We start from the raw sequence: 21,067 nt of genomic DNA on the forward strand, positions 1-21,067 counted from the left end.
AAGCACCTTTCTCCAGGTCAGAGTAAAAAAAAAGAAAAAAATTGGAACACAGTTATGAAAAAAGGACACCAACTCTTTTTAAAGTGAAACTGTGGAGCAGCTTGTAGCTGCTTATAGCTCTCAACTTTGAAATCAAGTATTCACTTCAGGCTGCCATGCTATGGTCACAACATGTGGCTGGCAGTGGAACTCTGCCAGTGGGCAGGATGACGAATAATTCAATTTACCAAAGTGGAATGAGAAAACTAACAATCACTCCAGTTAGTTTCTACATGTAATCCTTGTGACTATCACTTTAAGAAGTCTGGCCATTCTCTTGAAAAGAAAAATTCTTGTATTTATCCAATGTTTTTTCACTTCTGTATGTTTTCTTCTCAAGAAGGATTATTTGCGTTCTCAGATACTACTTAATTTGAAACCTTTTGATCTTGCTATAAGTATTAATTCTAAATAAATAACTGTTAAAAATAAACATAGTTTAGTATAAAATATGAACAATTTACAATTTTCTTTCCTGAATTCATTATCTGAATTGCTACAGATAACAAATATCCAGAACTTAAAGACACTTTGGTTCCAGTAGTATAACACTCTTATTTTCTGCAAGTGTGGAAAAAAAGAGGCATTAGAAGGCCCTATATTTAACATATTTCATTAAATCCATCTGGGAAATACAAAGAGTCAAATTTTCATTCTAGACCCTTTCTCTTCTATGTAAACTAATACTGGAAATAGCAAATAATTATAACATGGTCATGACTCTTTGATAATTGTTGTAGGGTAGCAAGGACAAACTATGACAGAAAGTCAAAGCTCATTCTCATGAAGACACCTAAATCCATGACTGAAATTGTACCATCAGGTTTTGTAGTAGTTTTGCATTTTTTTCCACTGAAAAGGCCTTTCAGAGCTTTGGGATGTGACCAACTAATCCACTTAATACTTATTTAATTATCTCAGCATTCTGTTTTATAATCCTCCATGAACTACTTAGATGTGAACTGATACCTTCTCATCACAGAGCTTAGAATACAACCTGCACAAAACGTAATCAAGGGGAAAATTAAAGTAGAACAATGTAATAAAAATTATATCATCTATGGGCTAGCAGATTTGTTCATTTACAGGTATTCAGAAAACATATATGAATAACATTTAAATATAAACCTCATAATTTCATGATAAATTCCAATGATATAAAGGCTCTTAAACAATAATTTAAATCTCATACAAAATTTTAAATGTAATATATAGGAAATCATAATGGTACTAATTTAATATATTAATGCAGGATATATGGAATAGTAAAGATACCTTTTTTTTTTTGCAAGTGTATATTATCTTCAGCAGCTTGACCTATTACAGTTAAATTTATAAGGTCAACAGCAAATACTGCAAGAGCACTATATGAGTGATACTGATGTGATTACTGCTGTTACCTATAATAGGAAGTACACCTAATACAGACATTAGAGTGGGGTAAATTGGATAGGTGTCAAGTGTTTGACCACAGCTTCGTCAGTAAATCTTAGATTGACATGAAATCATGTACACCAAGTGCTGAAGACCCACAGGAACATATGATTGAGAACAGTCATCTCAGCTAAGGAAGATTTCGTGACCTTTTGTAATAGTTGTTGTTTCATCAAAACAAATTGTGCATTGCAATGCAGTTTCTAGCATACCCATGTCTGTGTACTATCTTATTTTTCTGTCCTTAACTGACAAAAAAAAAAAAAAAGCAATCATCTCTTACAGAGTTATATTTCCCTCTAACCTGCACCACCCAGTCTTCATTAAGAACAATTATGAACACGTAGTTTCAGAGATGAGACCACCGTCTCATCTAAGATTTTACTTTAAAAAACCTAAAACTAAGACTTTTGCTTTACATTCTTATTCTGATTATGGAATTGAAGTTGAAATTGTTGACATCACTTCGGAAAACAAAGTGACTAAATTCTCTTGTAAACTACTGTGAAATGTTGTTAAAATATAAAAGATGCTGCATAACATTTGCATGATATGAATCTTACATTGCTTTACCTCTGTTCATTAAGAGTGCCTTGACGTTAAACTGGAATATACAGCTTCAGGAGCTGTTGTTCATCTTCATCTCCTGCTTTCTTTCAAGACCACAGAACTATTAGATTCAGCTGTCTATTTGTGTACATACATGAGAAACACATCAATAAGTGTTTGATACATATTCTCAACCGTTTATAGTATGTAGAATTTGTATTTATTGATCTTTTTTCTCCCACACTGATCTTACTCATGCTTGATGGTAATTGTTTCTTACCCAAAGGAAAGATTTTGTGCATGTGCAGATGATCAGAAGCTCAGTCTTTTTAAACTGGAAATGTACCTTGTTCAGACCAAAAAAGGGGTTGTTCTGGTTTCATTCCGTATACTTTTTTTTTTTTCTTCTTTTTTTTTTTTTTTCCTGGCTTAGAAATCTTGGTTGGGTAGTCTTTGGAACTGCTGGCTGGGGTTACTTTTACTCTTCCAATTCTCTCCCCCATGCCACCAGGGGGAAATGAGCAAATGGCTGGGTGGTGCATAGTTGCTGACTGGCGTTAAACCATCACAGTCTTTATAGAAGATATGGAAGTAGCCATATTCTGCAGATCCTCTTTTAAAATTTTTCCTGGATGGTTCTTAGCGCTCCTGAAGTCATCATCAAATAACTATGCACGGGCATACCATGACACATGGAGATTAGTGTATGTAGCCAAAACTCCAATCGTGACATAAGAAGTATTTGCTCTGGAAAGTACTTTCATCTGCAACTGCCAAACCCACAGTCCATTATGTTTCTCTACTGGAATAGGTGAAATCAAAAGCAACCTTTTTTCATATGGGACATTCAAAATCTTTAGATACTGATCATAGAAAGAAAGAAATTCACAACATTATCTCACTTTGCAAATCTGTTTTAGTGGTTTTATTTTCCTTTATGCCCAGAATTGTTCTGCTGGCAATATCTATTGTCTCAGAGTCATTCCTTTCTATATGGACTGCATTGTCCTTTCTGCTTACATTCAAATTATGCATCATTGCATCCATCCATAAACTGAGTGTTAGAACAACCTGGCAACATAAATGACACTGAACTTCAAGGCCAAGCTTTTAGTGCTTTTTCCTTCATCCTACTGTTGACACCAGTTTTCACTGATAATTACCTCAACCCTGCATATCAACGGGCATTGTTTTCTATAAATAAATTCCCTATGTTGTGTAACTCTTCTGTTCATTGTGCTGATCAAAGTCTTGACCATAGCCATGAATGCTATCAAACCTCTTACCAAGGTTTCCCTCATTCCAAACATTGTATTATAGGAACATCATGAGTTCTGAAACTCTGAGCCTGATATAACTTTTTATGTACTTGAGCTTAACTACATGTTGTTTAAAAACCCCTCATCTTTGAAAGAACAAACAACACCTAAGATGATTTTACATACATCTGATTTTTCTCAATCTCATATGACAGGGTTTCTGGGTTTATAATAGCCTTTAATAACTATTCATATTCAATAAAGGTTTTGTCATGCTTTAATGAAATAAGAGAATGCCTAACATAGCTGACATTGCAGTGTGAGAGTTAGTTTTAAATACCGTTGGAAGTAATTAGTATATGTAGTACGTTCCACACTTTTCAAAATTCAAGTGATTTTCTCTCTTATCATATGGTCTAGAAAGAGTTCATTAAAATAAGGAATTCAGAAATGAAAACTTATCCTCTGAGAAAAAGTGTCATGAGTGACATGTCAAGAGAAAGAGTTGTATGAATCTGTTTATTGTAAGGACTTGACGAGATCTCCATTAAAAAAAAAGAATGTGCCACACATGCCACTATGTTGAAAGAAAACCTGGAATCACTTGGGTGGGAGAATTGAAAACAGACTATGTTTGACCCCCTGAGATTTGTGCATTATTTCAGGTTTTCTGTGCTCATGTTTGAATGTTTAGATGTTTCAGTAGTTTTTCTGTCTTTTTCTGGCAATAAAAGTTTCTTGGTAACTGTATGTGATATAGAATTGTATGTTTACTTGATTAAAATCTCATGTATGAGAAGTAAGTTTTGCTCGCTAAGTGATTTCTTTTTTAAAAAAAATCATATCATATTTGAATTATATCTCTTTTAACCTCTTAAATCCATATCAATCAAATGATACAGTGATAGTATAACTTTCCATTCAGCAACGTTATTTTATTAAAATTAAAATCTCTATTTCATTATTAAAATTCAATCTCTATTTTAAAAGTATGATATAATACAAATAAAACAAATAATTATACTGTCACTCAGAGAAGAGGCAACATCCAAATCATGATGGCACATCATGATCTTGTTCACAGGCTATCAAGCAAAAATAGCTGTTATTTAGTCTCATCTTTCTTATCTCTATGAGTGTGTGGTTGTGGTTTATAATTAAGTTTCAGTTTCTAGAATGCAGCAATTCTAGAAATCAAGAAGTGCAATCCTAAGTTCAGCCTTCTGATGTGGTTAAGTCTAGTATGACCACAGCTCACTAAAGAGACTACTCTGCTTTTATTTTCACTCTGGTAAAGTCTGGTTTATGTGGATTATGTTTTGGAATAAAAACTATTTAGATTTATCTCCAGTTTTATCTAAATCACTAAAATTGGAGAATGCTGGAGAAAGAACAGTTTGGAATTTCTGATTAAATAAATTTTGTCAAAATACATCTATTAATCCTGACTGAAAAAGTGGGATCATATAAAATCCAAGGGGTTTTTCCTTATGTTTTATTTTGGTTTTGTTGCTTTCTTTTTTTTAGATAGTATTTTCCAGTCAAAATAAATGAGAATTATGGATAGACCCTTAATCCTCAACCATCCAATAGCTTCAGTTAGAACAGCTAAAGTAAAAGTTTGACCACATCTTTTACTAATCTACATATCTTTACATGAATCTCTTTATGAGCAAATTGAAAGATCTCAGTTTTGTACAGCTACTGAGTAAATTGAAAACTTCAGTATTTTTTCCATAGCAGATTTTCATTTTCTGATCAGCCTTAATAATTTTAAAATATTTTAGTTCTGATCCACTTCTAATTCAGAAAGTTCTGGAATATTGCAAAGCACAATGGATAAAATTCATTTGGGCATTTCTGACACAGATGGACAGCTCATGTGTCCATATTGGCCTTGAAATTACTTTTCAAAGTGAAATAATAAATGCATAGGTCATTTGACCAAATACTTTTTTAAAAAAGAAGCAAGTATGTATTCACTTCATGTTGCAGCAAATTGACATAACGTCGGAACATTTTTCCTGATATCTACCTAGATTTTTTTTTAGTATCCTTGTGGCTTGTAGCTTGGAACTGTTTTATATATATATATATAAACACATATATATATATATACATACATATATACATACATATATATATACATACATATATATATAAAGACATATATATACATACACACACATATGCTTATATATATATATGATAGTACATATTTTCATTTGCTTGAAAGGAATATAAGTAGAAGTTTATCATGCAGTAGCATTTTCAGCTCAGACATGTAAATCCTTCAGAATAATTTCTGGCTTTTGTGCAAAAGCCCTGACACTGTAAAGCTTTGAGCAGTATGCAAGACTTGCACTCTAGCTCAAGTGTGAGTGGAAGCGACACTTGGGCACAGAGTAAAACAATAACCTTTATCCTTTGCAGTCAGCAGGAAGAATTCCATGGGTGCTTTTTTCTGGACACTACCTTATTCAGTTATTCTGAAAATATAAAACCACCTTGACTCTGGGGGAAAAGAAAAAGTAAAATCCTCCCTTCACCTTGCTGATCAGGCACCTCAACACACTTTGCTGAGAGAAGTGGGCAGTAACCATGGCTTCTCAGCAGCCTCCTGCATGTAACAGTAAACTTCTCTGCTCCACCCTCAATTTTCTGATTGTACATCTGTGCCCCACTGATTATACTTCTGTGTCCCACTGAGTTAGGAAGGACCAAGTTAACAAATAGTGCAGTGTGTCAGCAATTCTAAAAGCAAAAAAGATATGCATTATTTAGGAGCAGCCTGTTCTTAAAACTATTTTTTTTTTTTGGTCACCTAAAGAGGGAGTATTTGAGACTTTAATTAACTTGGTTTGTTCTGGATTATTCTTTAAAATTCTTCGATTTGAAGCTTAGATTTTCAGTGTATAAGGGGGTTTTTTTTGTTTTTGTTAATATCTTTATTCTAATGCAGTAGAGACCAATACTGCAATGAAAAATGTAGCTTTATGAAAGCTTAAGTGAATTAGAGAAAAAGATCCATGAAAAAAAATTCAGGGTAACTATGACACTTCAGCAGAAAAAGGACATCACCTATCCACTCATATATTTAATTGGAAAAAGGTTAAAATTAGAATTCTTAATTGTATCAATTCTTGGCACTGAGATTATTTGAACTGTAATTCTCTGATCAGCTTTAGAGATTTTCAGTAAAATTTGATGGACGTATGAAAATACTACCTTGCCTATCCCTTACAGTTACTGTTATACACAGATATGTCTATACTTGCCTCTATTACTTGTCACTTATCCTATATATATAATTTATTCTAGGTGTTCATTCAATAAAATGTCAATATGCAGCAAATGCAAACGCTTACAGAATGTAGTAGCTGTGAGCATCCTATTGCCCTAAATTAAGATTAGGATTTAAAAATTACTGTAATTCAGACATAAAGAAATGACAGTAGTATGACAAGACAAGCCTCACTTGGAAGTAATGCATTTCTTACCAGCTTGGTACCTGCATTCTTTTTAAAATGCCTATAATAATAAATCCTCTGATTTTAATTTTTTTCCGGGTTGACATTTCAAAAGAGTGAATAAAGAAGCAAATTACAGAGAAAAAAATGATGGCTTTTCTTAGTACTGAGAAATCATTCTTGGCATTCTGGGAACAGGAAATAATGTCTGCTGTGTTTCTGAGTAAAATACATGAACAGTGTATTAAGACTAATAGTCAGTTCAGAAGAGAGATGCTGTGTGCCACCTGAAAACAGTAGCTTGATGTTTCTATTTTGGACTTTAATAGAAAGCCTAGCATTTCCCTGTATTTGATTTGGATCAGGTAGCAGGAGCTAGATTCTTCAAGACATTTGACATACACAAGTATAAAGTAAGTCCCATCATATAAACTGTTATTTGTTTAGATTATTGGACAATAGATATCTCCATCCGTGTCCTAAAGTAAGGGAGAGAGTACCTCAGAGACAGAGTACTTAAAAAAGCACTCACTGCTATGGACTCACAATTTCTGGCTCCCATTTCGAACTCAAAACATTGACAATGGAGTCCTCTTCCCTTCACATAAACCCTAAACTCAAATGAAAAATCAGGTAGTTATCAAAGAAAAGTCTTCTTGCCCAAAGCCTTGCGTCTGAGAGAGGAGAAAAGAACTGCATTCAAACTTGTTTTGTTAATTTTGGAGAGCTTATCCAGCTAAAGCAAGGAAGGAATCCAACACTAATTATGTGACATTGTGAGCTCAGCCTGCAATGAAATTTTTCCTATCAAAATAAATTAATTTATGAATATAAAACAGCTTGAGTGGAAAAAATTCAAGTCTTTACCTCGGAAAACTCCATAATAAAATCCTACAGTATAAAAAGTCTAAACTCCATTTGAAGAGGCACTTCAAACATTACATGATCAGTATTATTGTTAAATTATTAAAATGAATACAGCTTCAAAACATTTTTATGAGCAAAATTATGATGTGAATCTTAGGAAAAATAAAGAAATAAGTTGCCAAATGAGAATAAAACATTTTCGGTATGGATAAATAACAGGAAAAGGGCATGTCTGAAGCAGCATTTTTAAGATTCCAGTAAAAATAGAAATCTGTAATATTACAATAATATATTTAGTATTAATCACTTGGTAAATAACTGGAATATTTGTGTGAAATTTATAGCATCACTTGAGAATCACTTTTTTCAAAACTAGAACACATTAGACACCCAACAGGGATGATTTAATGAAGAAATGGTCTTTTCAGTGTTGCCTTAATAACATTTAAAAAATTATTTTCTCTGTAAGCAATTTTTTTTCAAAAATTATTCCTGTGCTTTAAGACATCACTTACTGTTACTTTGGGTTTTTTCTGGTCATAGACTCATATGACACGTTATTCTGGCATAAATTGCATTACATAATTAACAAGGACTGTTTTCCTATGAATGACAGGAGGGTGGTGGAGGGAGGTGGCCTGGTTGCTGAGCACCAAATACTATTTTGTCCACATTTTACAATCAAGCTTTGTATTCATTTCCAAAGATCATTTCTAAGGATTTATCTACATATATTTTCCTGCATCTCTGATTTTCCTTGAAGAAAGAATTTACAGGAGCAGAAAAGATGATATCCAGGGTAGAAGCAAGCATAAATAAGACAATACATAATCTGAAGGACTCCTGAGAGTGGTAACGTTCTTGGAGTTTGACTATGGGTTACCAGGCCAATACAAGGACAATAGAGTGAGAGTAGCTGAACAGTAACAAAACCAGTTAGGTTAGCTGATAACAGAGGAAGGAAATTTTTGGTGGGAAAGGAAATGCTGGCTTATTCCTTCCCTTCAGCCTCTTCCTAAGAGAGACTATAGGGACAAAGTTGTGAATATACAATCATTAGAAAACTTCAGCAATTCATAGTAGTTTTTGGGATGTTGTGGGTAGAGGGTGTTAAACAGCGTTGTTATTGTAAGGTTCTATGTCTTTGCTAGATTCCTTTCTACTACTCATGCTATAGTTTACCAGTTGATTTAATTTCTCTTTCTTTTCATCCCAGCTTTTATTTCAGTGTCAGTTCCATCTCACATTATTGGCTCTCACAGCGGTCCCTTGTCCTCATCTTATGCCTTCCTGAGATGTGAGGAAAGGCAAGAACAAGTCTACTACACAAAAAATGTTTTGATAGAAGGTGAATATAATTATTTTTTGTAGCACCATTGCATTATGAATAACCACTGATCGGCTTGAGGTGCCAGGAGAGCCTGGGCAAGCTCAGTCACAGTCTGTGAGAACTTTTAGCTTTTTGAAAGCTCAGATTAATTTAAGAAAAAAAATAACGAAATGTGGAGATTAGTAACTTGAAAATTGAATTTGTTGATATGGGTTTATAGACATAAGGACAAAGGAAAATTTCATTAGCATGTTTTTCTATATGTGGAAAAAAGTCATCTCCTTAGAAATGTCTGAGGTGTTGTGAGGGAAATTCAGACAGGGTGGATAACCGATTACAAAGAAACAAAAATTGCTTGGCTAATATGCATAAGTGGTTCTGGTATTGTTCTTACAGTAACTTCTTTCAGAAAATATCAGCATCCATGAATATTGTCTCCATCACACTGGAATCTGAAAAGGACTGATTACTTACAAAATAGCACATATCTGGCAACATCTATATTAGTTAATGATCGGCTTAGAATAGAATAATGTGTCACCCTCTCAGATATTAGTTCTGTGGCTCATGTTAAAGCAAGTTGTTGGAACGTTGTTGGAATGAGACCATTACTGATTCCACCCATGTTTATTATTAAAATTTTTAGGAAAGATGAAAGCTAATGTCTCAATAGCAATATCCAAAGCATCTCCTCCCTCAAATATTTTTAAAAAATATACTTATTCTGAAGACTCATGAATCTTAGGTTCAACAGGAAAGAACTGTGTTCAGTTGCATTTTGAAATACATAAGAAAATAAACCAGCATGAGTTTTCATGTGTGCATGTTGTATTGGGATGAAGCTGGGATGATATTTTTGGTCTGTGTTCGGCCTTAGCCACCTGCAGTAGTTTATAGTTCTCCCTGCCAAGTTCACTGATAAAACAGTGAATTTGGCCTTAGAGGGAGAACTTCTGTATAAACTGTTTTAATTGGTCTCCTGTGATTGGTCAATGGCTTGTCAAGGGCATTTGGAGGGGAAAGTGATGATGAGATGAGGAAGTCTCGCCCCCCAGACTCAATTGGAAAGACCCCCAGAACTCACTGCACATGCGTGAGGGGATTTTCCAAAGTTCTCACGCATGCACAGAAGGGGTGCACTTACATAACCAAGGGGGTGGGATTGAGAATCCCTGACGGGGTGGTACTGGCCACACCTCCCTGGACAGGTGTACTCAATGATCTGTATAAAAACAGACATGCTTTCCGTGTTGGGGAGCTAGCTTACTTCAAGGACAACGTTGCCTTTTGGCAGGGACGCTTGCCAGCTTGTTAACCTACTGACTCTCCGAGGATGCCGCTTCTGCTATGTGTAATTATAGGTATGCTAGGCCGGTAAGATAACGTTATAGGCAACAGCTGGGGAACTGGGGAGATTGCGCTGGGGGCTTATTCCTCTCCTCGTTCCTCCGTTTTGTGTTTGTTCATTTTCTTGGCCACCTTTTGTAATAAATATTGGGGTTTTTGTTGAGCTAGCAATGGTGTCTGTTTTTCGTGTCTCTATATCTCGGACTTTCCCTGATACAGTAACCCTCCCCGATACACATGTGCAGTATGGAAAAAGAGTTTTTCAGCTAATCATGCAAATTATCTTGGTGATTATATTGCCACCGGAGGAAGATAGGATCCAAATAAAAGTTTCACATTATATTAAAATAAATTTACTTCAGGCTAGTTGTCAGTGTTTCTAGATTTATAATTCAGCAGGTAATATGTTCAAAATGAAATTAAGAATTCTTGCTTGAGGACATCAATACAAAGGAGTAGAAAGATAAAGATGCCTAGGACAACCACCTCCATGTATTTGTGATCGCATTTTCCTGAAGAACAAGATATTTTCTGGTCCACATTCAAAGAAATGTTGGAGTTTTTTCCTTTGAAACATCAATGCTTGAGAAGCTCTATGAAAGTTGGCTTTGCTGACAGAATAAGAGATTATGTCAATTCAGTCACTGTATAAAAACAACTTTAAATACTGGGATTGTGCTATTTCAAGAGAATGGGATTCTTTTAAAGTTCAGACTGTCTACTGGAATTCTAGGAATGGTTGATGGTACATCCAGCTGCAGAGGGAACTGTCCGTTCACGCTAAATACACATTTGAGATATAATAGAGATTGTAGAAAGGGTCAAAACTCTTTTGCAAAATTCAAGATATATCTTCATAACTGGGCTGTTTTTTTCTAATCTATGTCTCAATTCATAGAATCATAGAATATGCTGAGTTGGAAGGGACCCATCAGGATCATTGATGATGATCCTGTGTGGGACACCCCAAGAATCATACCATGTGCCTGAGAGCATTCTTGTCCATATAAGTTTTATTCAAGACATTTTTACAGGTACTTCATTGTGTATAACATTAGTGAAGTAGAAAAAAAGAAAAAATCACCTCTTTTCCAAATACCAGTAAAAAAAAAAAAAAAAGAACTTTTACTTGTGATAGATCTGGTACATCCGGGACCTTATTGCCTTCTCACTGAAGCTCCAGATGGAGTGGCCAATAAAATGGACAGCATTATAGATGCTATTTTCCTAGGGCAGAGAGGTTTTCCACTGGTGTTTAATGGGACTCCCTTGGTTCATGAAAAATGCCCAGACTGCCCAATCTAAACTACCCAGAGTTTACTCATTACCTACCTGTTATCTCAGCCTTCTCACAGACCTTACTCCTCCTGGTTCTGGCTGCATGCTAGCAGGAGCGTAGCAAGGAGTCTGTATTGGCAACCTTGGCATACCAAAGGGATAGAGGTAAGAAATATTTTTTCCTGAACATAGGGGAATTCAAGTCATGTCAAAAGCTTGGCCCATTATGCAAGTCTCTTACAGCAGGTATAGGTAGATAGATAGATAGATAGATAGATAGATACATAGATAGATAGGTAGATACATAGATAACTTGATTTTCCTAGCCTGATCAGAAGACAACTTCACTGAGTAGTCTGTGAAGATCAAGTTATTCTTGGTGTGCCCTTACTGACAGAGTGGAGAACCTGCATCTTCCAAAATGATCCCCTTGAAAAAGACAAAGAGACTGAACTGATGCCCGTGCTCTAAGAAATGCCATTGGTTGTGGTTTACTACTGATCACCACTGACATTTCTGTGAATTGAAGTGTGAGCACAATCTGTCTACATTCATGAGCAGCTGACTCTGACTAAGTATCCAAACAGACACTTTGTGATCAGCACCTAGATTTAGCCTTAGATGATTTTTCTCCATTCATAATTTTTACTGTGTCATTTTAGACTATTCATAGTTTTCAACAACCTTATAATTTTGCAGTCAATGTACAACTTTACAGCCTGTAAACTGTATGAGCAAAATATTGCAACTGGACTAAATGACCTTTGTAGATCTCTTAAGAGAGTTCTGTTCTGTTCTGTTCTGTTCTATTCTGTTCTTTAAATATATTCCATGGCTTAGTGCTCTACGTAACACACTGAGCCATAGCTAAATATTTCCTTAGCTATATATTCACCACACAGGACTCATAAAATCAGCCCTCTCAACTGAAAATAAACTTTCCACACTACTTGCTGCATGGCTACATTGACTACATCCATACAGATGCTGTTAGCCTGGAGGAATCAAGATGGAGACCTTTAACTTTAAAATTGTCACCCTTGTCACCTGATGTAAATGAGTAATTGTTCTAGCCTGAGCTTCAAATTATCATTACTAGAATCATCTCTTAGGTATAATCATATTTACAATGCCTGTATATTGCATAAGTGCTTCACTAATTTCACACTCCAGTACCTTGGCAGTGTGAAATACTTAGGAATCAGGTAATCTGTTACATTCATAGTGATTGTTCTGGCTTTTGCCAATCAATTAATAGCAAGATAATGCATTTTTTACTTGTTATAAAATCATTCTCCGGTTAAAATTTAACTCTGGCACTGCATCATTGGAAAGTTGTATTCTTGTATGTGTTTCTGCTCTTCAACGGCTCTACCACATTTTGATGGAAATATATAAGCAGTTTTTTGTGATATTTAATAAAATAAGACTTCTATTATTTACTCTTTTTCAAAATAGTATTCCTTACTTGGAAAGTGTAGAAATTTGCATGAACTTCAGTTGGCTAATTACTGGTACTGGTCCTGTATAGTAGCATTGGGGCTACAAAGCCAACTCAGTTTTGTTCTAAGCTTGGTTTTCAAAATATTCTTATTTTTCAACATTTCTTTGCTTTGAATTTTATATTGCTAATTTTTTCCCAATCAAAGGAGAGCAATGGAACAACCAGCACTGAAAGAAGTAACTATTTCTTCAATTACTTTTTTGTCTGCTATGCAGAAGAGTCCTGAATCAGTCAGTTTATGGAATACTGTTTCTCCTTGACATTGCTGTTTGAGAGTTTTAGTTAGTATCATGCTGAATTCAGTGGAAACTGATATGGTCAACATCCAGTAAAGTAAAATTTTATGGTTATAATATCTCAGTTTTGATTCACAAGATTGTGTATTTGATTCCTCAGAATGGGCTGAGAATGCTCTCAAACAATTTTGTTCAAAATAGGTTACAGTATAAACAGCCAGGTGAAACTAAAGCATTTCAAAGTATTACCTTTTAGCCATAAAAAAGAGGAACATATATTCTTTATTCCTCAAAGTACAGAAATATGTAGTATTCTCTAGAAATCAAACCAAACATTTGGAATATAATATTCCTCGTGTTCTGTTCCAAAGAAAGGGAAATTTGTTACAAGCTGAATGAAAATCAGCTAAACTGACAAAGCAAATTCTGACTTTACACATTACAAGCTTTCTGTTGCCCAAAGAAATAATCTGTGCTACTTCTTTTACTACTGCCTACAGATTATTCTGTAGATTTTTGGTGGTGGGTGGTTTTTTCCCATTTTTGTCAGCAAGATGATAAAAAGTGTAGGGAAATAATTCATTTGGATTTTGGTATTTAAAGTTGTTTTTATACAGTGACTGAATTCACATTGATCATAAATCTCATAAATTCTATTGAATTAAAGAGGATCCATGAAGGACAGCACATAGCAAGAGCAAAATCTGTGGGAATAATGTATTAGTGCTGACTTGTGGAAGTCAATTAGTGTGGGAAATGATTGCAGTCAAACAAGTTCACAGCTAATGATTTAACTACACTTTCTGTTAGAATTAGTGTATTATTTTAGAGGAGAAAAAAAAGAAGCTTCACTGTCTTGTAAAGGGATTCTGGTTATCACGTTTTTCCACAGCCATATTTCTGTTCTGAATGTAAGTACAGATGGCTTATGGTCAAATGAATCCTCTACCTTCTTTTGTAGTTCTTAAGCAGATTGAACTCCTTGGGAATAGTCAAGAAAGGTGACTTCTTCCTATCAAAGTTGTTGCTATGCTCTCTATGCTAAAAGAGGCAAAGAAACTGGTGCATCAGAAAATTTAAAGCAGTACCTTAAGTTTAGCTGTAAGATTTACTTCCTGATGCTTCAGTACTTTTCCAATGTTTTTCTGTACTTGTTTTTCAATATATCAGTGTCCTTCTTTAATTGAGGAGTACAGAGATAGAGTTCATATTCTAAGAAGGATAGTCTGAATGCTGCATAAGCCAGGTTTGCATTAGGTTTTTCCAGATGCAGTATGTTACTGTGTCATCCCCAAGGTTTTAGACTTTTAATCTTCAGGATAGAGTTCCCATTTCCTGAGTGTTCTTTACACTGTTGTCCCTAGATACATAATTTTTGTTGCCTATAATAAAATATTGTTTTATCCTAAATATCAGAGGGATTACAACTTCTTGTCAGCAATCTTTACTTTCCTTCATTTACCCCTCCTCCAGTTGCTGTGTTATCTACTATATTCTTTTAGCAAAAATGTTGTTTTACTGAGGCTGCAAATAAAGACAAAAATAAGCCCTTTGGCATGTTTTTAGAAGAACACACACTCTTTGATGGTTCCTTAAATACAGTATATTAAAGCCTACATGTTAGAAGCTTTTATTCAGCTTAATATGTATAATGTTGGTGTTTGCAATTTCTTCTTTGTTAATCAGCAGGTGCATTATGAAACTAAACGACCTATAGAAGTAAAATAAGACCATCAGCACCATCCTTATCCAAGTCCAATGATAGCTTTTCCAGATCAACTTACAAGCAAGTTTGAAAGTATGTCTTTCCTATAAGCCCATGCTGATTGCCATTAATTATATTATACTCTTTTAATAGGTTATTCATCAAATCCCATACCTCTTGTTCCATAATTTGTCTGGGATCAATGTCAGGATGACAGGTCTATAATTAGATGTCCCATTTATACTTTTAAAATATTGGCATAACATTAGCTTCATTCCAACCCTTTGGAAATGCTCCAGTGCTCCAAGACTTATTGAAAATCATCACTGATGATCAAGTGATCTGCTCAGCTGACTCTTTAAAGCACTTGCAGGCAAAATTATCTGGACCCGCTGATTTAACAACATCTATCATACTGTTATTTAGCAACCTTGTTCTTTCCCATTAATATGGAAAGCCTTTTACAGTTTAAATCTCATCCAACTACAGTGTCTAGCTTTTCCACAAAACAGTAGAGTTATTCCCTCATTCCCAATGCTTTAATTCAAACTACTTCTCTGGTTTTTAGGGTTTTCCCCTTCCATCATTTTACTCCTACTTATCTTTTTTCTTCCTCTTTCTAATTTCTGATTTGTCGAAATTTCTACACATTTCAGGTATTTTTCATGTCTTTTACAGTCACAGAGATATGCTCAATTTATATACATATACTGGATATAGTCTTCTAAGCTTTGGGGAATTTGAAATTTTGGGAAATTTGAAAATAATTCTATGGGTCTGTCAGGTAAACTGTAATTATATGTGTGTTTGAAAAGCCAAATTATCTCTGTACAAGGAATACACAGGATTCCTGAAATTTAGTTTTGTTTAATCCCTCAAAACTAATAAGTAAAATGGATCAGATTCTGCTTTCTGCAAGGTGTAGTCTGATATCTTTATTAACAAATACAAAATTCAAAATTTGAAATGTGAGTATTCAGAAAGAACTTTGAGTGTTCCCATGGCAGATAACACCTTCAGACTATTGAGCCTCAATAAGCAAGAGACTATTGAGTAGAAAGACAGAAATTTTATTACCACAGTCCATTACATTAGTGAGGTCATTACCTGAATACTGACTGTGTGAAGCTCTTTAGAACGATGACAGATTGAAACAGCTTCAGAAAACACAGATAAAAGTATTCTTGTTTTGACAGTGTGCCTTAACAGAGACATGCTTTTTGGTTTATTGAAGAGAAGTTTAGGAGGTGACTTCATGAATGAAACAAACTGAAAATTGAAATGTAATTGTTTAGCGATTTAATGAGCCACTGGAACAATTTAACCAAAGTCCGTGACACATTCTGCCTTATATGTCACTCATTCCAGAGAACTGTCTTTTAGAAAGGGATAATACAGTTGGAAGTAATGAATGCATTATAAGAATGAAGTGAAATTATATGCTCTATTCTATGCAAGATAGTAGATTAGCTCATCATGCTGCTTTCTTCATGCTTTAAAATCTGTGAGTCTAGTGAAGAATTAATACATGAATTGTACCACTAGAGAAGAGTATCCAGCTCTTAACAGAGCAGTGGTAATAAAAGTTTTACTTTCTTAGAGATGAGCTTGATACTGGACCATTGCTGCCAACGAGAGTATTATTGTTGAATACAGTGAAGAAGTATCAAGCCTTCCATGAAGCCACTCACTTGGGAAAAAAAGAAAGATTACAAAAGCAGAACCTAGAGTAATGACAAAAAGAGGGATGCTGGATGGAATAAAACATAAACTGTGTCAAAGGTAAAATTAGAGAAGATTGTCAGATGTATTGTTTTCAGTTTATTAAAACTGCGTGCTGTACTTTGCCTGTGCTCTGACACTGCATATTTGTTTAGGTTTATGCTGTTCATAGTCTATACAACTTAATGAGAAATATTGCCTAAGTTGGATATTGGATGTTCATGCTGACAAGAAAATGTCACAATCAATACCAAAGAGCTGAGCTTGAAGGGTTCGCCTCCAAAGAGCATGTTAACTTCTGGAGCTTTGCCACATTTACAGTGAGCCAAGACCTTAAATTTCCACAGTGAGAGATTTAACTCTATAAACAGTCAGGCTGTTTTTCATAAAGAAGAGTGGAATTTTTTAGAATATTTTCCATTCACTTCAAACATAAAAAAATTGCTGCTACTCATGTTCATGTACTGCAGAATCTGAACACAGTTGTACCAGGCTGTGGTAGCTTTATGGTTTTAATAATAATTAGCAAAATTTTTCAGGCTGGAAAATAAATTTACGTCTATGCTTTTTCTGATGCAAAAGTAAAATGAGCCCAGAGTGCTGATTCAGTAAAACTGTGAGCAATATCCTCTCTGTCCCAGAAAAGAGTCATATCAAAGGAAAGTGATGAACTCATTGCAGTGAAGGAAGAATGTGAGAGTAATAATTTGTTCTAAAATTTTAGGACAGGATGTGTGCATTGGGTCTGGTTGAGATTAAGTTTAAGATTTTCCTCACAGCATCCCACAAAATGCTGTTCTTTGTATTGGTAGCTAGAAATGTGTTGATAACCCACCAGCATTTGGGCTACTGCTGAGCAGTGCTGATAGAGCATCAGGGCTGTCTTTCCAACATTCTCCTCTTCACCAGTAGGCTGGGCAAGAAGTTGGGAGGTGACATAGTAAGGACAGCTGACTAACTAATCAAAGTGATATTCCGTATAATATGACATTTGCCTGTAGCAGAGGGCATGGTCCACTTGGGGTCCACTTAGAAAGTTTTGTATACATTAGTTTTACCATGATAGCAGAGGCCTTGGCTACAGCCTTGAGCTTTTTCTGTGTAGTAAACTATGTGTATGTTTGTTCTATTGTGGTGTTCTTTTTTTTTTTTATGGAATTGGGATGTTGTGTTTCTCAATGTATATGTAAATATATGAAATATTTACACTAAAAAGCAAAAATGAAAATTAAAATTTTAGATTTTTAAGGAAACTTCCCAATCTGACCATTCATGAGGCTCTGTCAGTCCCACTCCCAACACCAGAGACTTTCACTGCTGGGACTGGAGCCCCTTCACAGCAGTGGCTCCAGTGACCGACGGGTCCCTGCTTGACTCCCTGCACACCCCACTCACACACAGCCAGACCAGGTTTCCTTTCTGGTTTGGCCTCAGGTTTCCCACAGCAGAGTCTCTGATGTCAAGTTCCATAAAGCCATTTATTCCTGGTGCAGTAACACAGAAACAGCTCGAGCTGGTGCCTCTGAAGAGGGGCCCCCAGCAAAGGAACCAGTGGGCTTTAATACCGTCACACTCTGTCTGCAGGCAAGCCTCACTCTTCCTTCCGACTCTTCTGCAGCCCTCTTTGTGTCCATCCACCCCGCTGGCGTCAGCAGTCCTCATCTCCTTTGTTAGCCAAAAGATCAGCAATTCCCAGCTCCTGCTGTGTCTCCCAGTATGCATTCACCTGGCTAGCATCACCTGTCTGTGTGTCCTTTATTATCCCAAAGGGTGGCAGTTCACAGCCTATTGTCTTGGACTCCCACCCAGAGCTCAACCTGCATCTCAGTCTGCACCTTGAGAGCCCAGCTACCTGGACCAGATGCATTCCTCAACAAAATGTGCACCAGATTTCTTGCAATTGAGAAAAACTAGACTGCACAGTAGCAATTCCTGGAAAGCATCACAGCTATAGCAGAAGTGTGAGTGCCACTTGCTTGGAATAAGTTAACTGAAAAATGAAATTTACTACTCGTGTGATTTTTATCATAGTAATTTTTTTTATGCCATCTTAAGTTACATTACACATCCAAATGAAAAGAAACGTGTACTGTTTACTCAAACTTCCTTTTCTAGAAAGGTAAAATACATATGAGAGGTGATTCAGAGATAAGGCTGTTATTCTTCAGGGAAATCTTAATTGTGTGATGACTCTATAATCAAGCAGAAACATTTTAGACATACAGACTGTTATGGGTTGGAACTATCAGGAACACCTAGAAGCTCAGTGACAGGTTTGTTAAAGTGTCAGGAGTAATACAGAAGGATGGCCAGAGGAAAACTTTTTGAATGAAAAGACATTTTTGACTTTTCAGACTTTGCCTTCAATAGTAGAAACAATTATATTTTAATTAATTTGAATATCTTGCAGTGAGTCCTGTGAGAAAAACAAGAAAAGAAGGTAGATCTTATAGTTTATTTTGCTTCAGTTACTAGACTTTAAATTAGCTAATACATTTTTCTTTTTTTCTTTTTTTTCTCTTGAATTCCTTAGCTCCATATGTCTCCCACGTATGCTATTATTGCAACTTTGTTGGAAGCCTTTCATAGAAATGCACAAAGAATGTGTTCCAGCCTGGTAAGCATCTATCTTATGTGAAACAATTCCTGCTGGATTTTGAAGTTTTGTCCCAAGGAACTTGGCTGCAACTCTTGACATCCTTGGGGAGGCAAGGGGAGAATTATTTGCTTTCTCATATTTAAAAATGAGTTTGTTTGTAATGCTTTTCTCAAATGTACCCTGTAATGTATCATGTTGATGTTCTTGATATTATTTTTTTTCCCATGGTTTAATTGTACTACTAATCATCTGGTTGATTTATTCAGCATATGAGTCAAGAACTAATGTAATTCATCATTCAATAGCATAGACATTGAAGTATGAAGTACATTCAACTAAGAATTTTTCAGAATTTTTTACCTATAAAAAGGCTATTAGTTTGTTTACACTTAAAAAGAGAGGATAGTTAGTAAGACAAGACAATGTTTCTGTTCTTTCAACATTATTCACTAAATTATTTTTTAATTTATTTTTAATATTCTCCCCGCAGAAGGAGTGAAAAGAATGACGTTCCAAAGTCTCCGGAACTGTATTTTGTACAGAGGAATCTCATTATTTGAGTATCAAAAGTTTCTTTTGGAAGTTTGTATTGCAGCTTGCTAACAAGTGTTGAAGGTAAAATACGTAAGATAAATGAAGGTAGAATATATAAGATAAATGAAGCAATACTTCTTAATGGTATCAGTGAAAAAGGAAGAAATATGTTCACCTGTGCTCCATATCAAGGTAATAAATCACTTAGCTTTCATAGTAGAATCTTTCACCATTTTATACAGTAACACATAAGAAATATATCTTGCACAGATTTAAAAGACAATTCTTTGAATTTCTTGCTTTCGTACTGCCCAGTTCCCTGAACTGAAGCTCCTACCATTGAAACAGATTCTGCTGGTAGGGAGAATAGCTGAGTAAATACCAGAATTCTTTAAAATAATGTCTGCTTTAGAAACAATATTTAACCGTGTTATGTATCACATGATGTTTTCCCAGATACTATTGTTCAAAGGAGCTTATTATCTATTCTGTTCATTGACAAAGGCATCACATTCAAATTTATATCAAATGCACAAACTTTCTTATCTCTCTGGAAAACGACAAGCATTACAGCGTGTGCTCATTCATTGGTAATTTCATCAATGAAGATATTTTCAGGAAGGATTTTTTTCTTCTTTTTCTCCTTGATCTGTCTAGTATCAAATAATTTTTATTTGAAATATTTTACTTTTATGAGGCATTTAAAAGCCTATGTGATGTGAAGCAATTAAAAAAATTGTCTTCTTTCAGAAGACAAATCAGAAGAGAAAATCAAATTTAATCTCTTTGTTGAGGAAGAATTGTAAAGCAAAAAGAAAAAAAAAAGTAGTTGCGATTGAGTAAACTGAGTATAAATCAGTGAAACTTACTTCCATGTCCACACCAAATTTCTGTTAGATGCAGCTATATGAAATAACTAATGCACAGATTTTTTATTTCCATGCTCTTCATTGTGATTTTTTAATTTTGACAATGACAGCTTTAAAACTAACTTTCCTCTCATCCTTTGAGTGTGATTTTCCACTCCATTTGATGCATTCATGAGAAGAACAGCATTGGAGTCTGAACATGAAATTGTCTCTGACCTTGAAGCCAGACACCTGAATAGGGTGGCAGCATCCATGAAGGTTTCACTAGGTTTATACAAGTGGCCTCCTCTCTTCATAGCCCAGAAAACTATCCATAGGTATGATT

General features: G+C 35.1%; 1 protein-coding gene across 1 annotated transcript in view; it reads left to right on the forward strand.

The window, feature by feature from the left end:
- LOC120324191 (chemokine-like protein TAFA-5) overlaps positions 1–21,067 on the forward strand; it is a gene marked incomplete at its 5' end in the record, with an annotated part of 396,730 nt that overhangs the window by 247,351 nt on the left and 128,312 nt on the right. The window contains one exon of the mRNA XM_039385947.1: positions 19,274–19,357. Coding sequence (XP_039241881.1) covers positions 19,274–19,357 — 84 coding nt within the window. The remainder of the gene's footprint in view (positions 1–19,273; positions 19,358–21,067) is intronic.

The sequence above is a fragment of the Pipra filicauda genome, unplaced genomic scaffold (genome assembly GCF_003945595.2).
Source record: "Pipra filicauda isolate LSUMZ 115617 unplaced genomic scaffold, ASM394559v2 scaffold452_size532124_pilon, whole genome shotgun sequence".
Lineage (NCBI taxonomy): Eukaryota > Metazoa > Chordata > Aves > Passeriformes > Pipridae > Pipra > Pipra filicauda.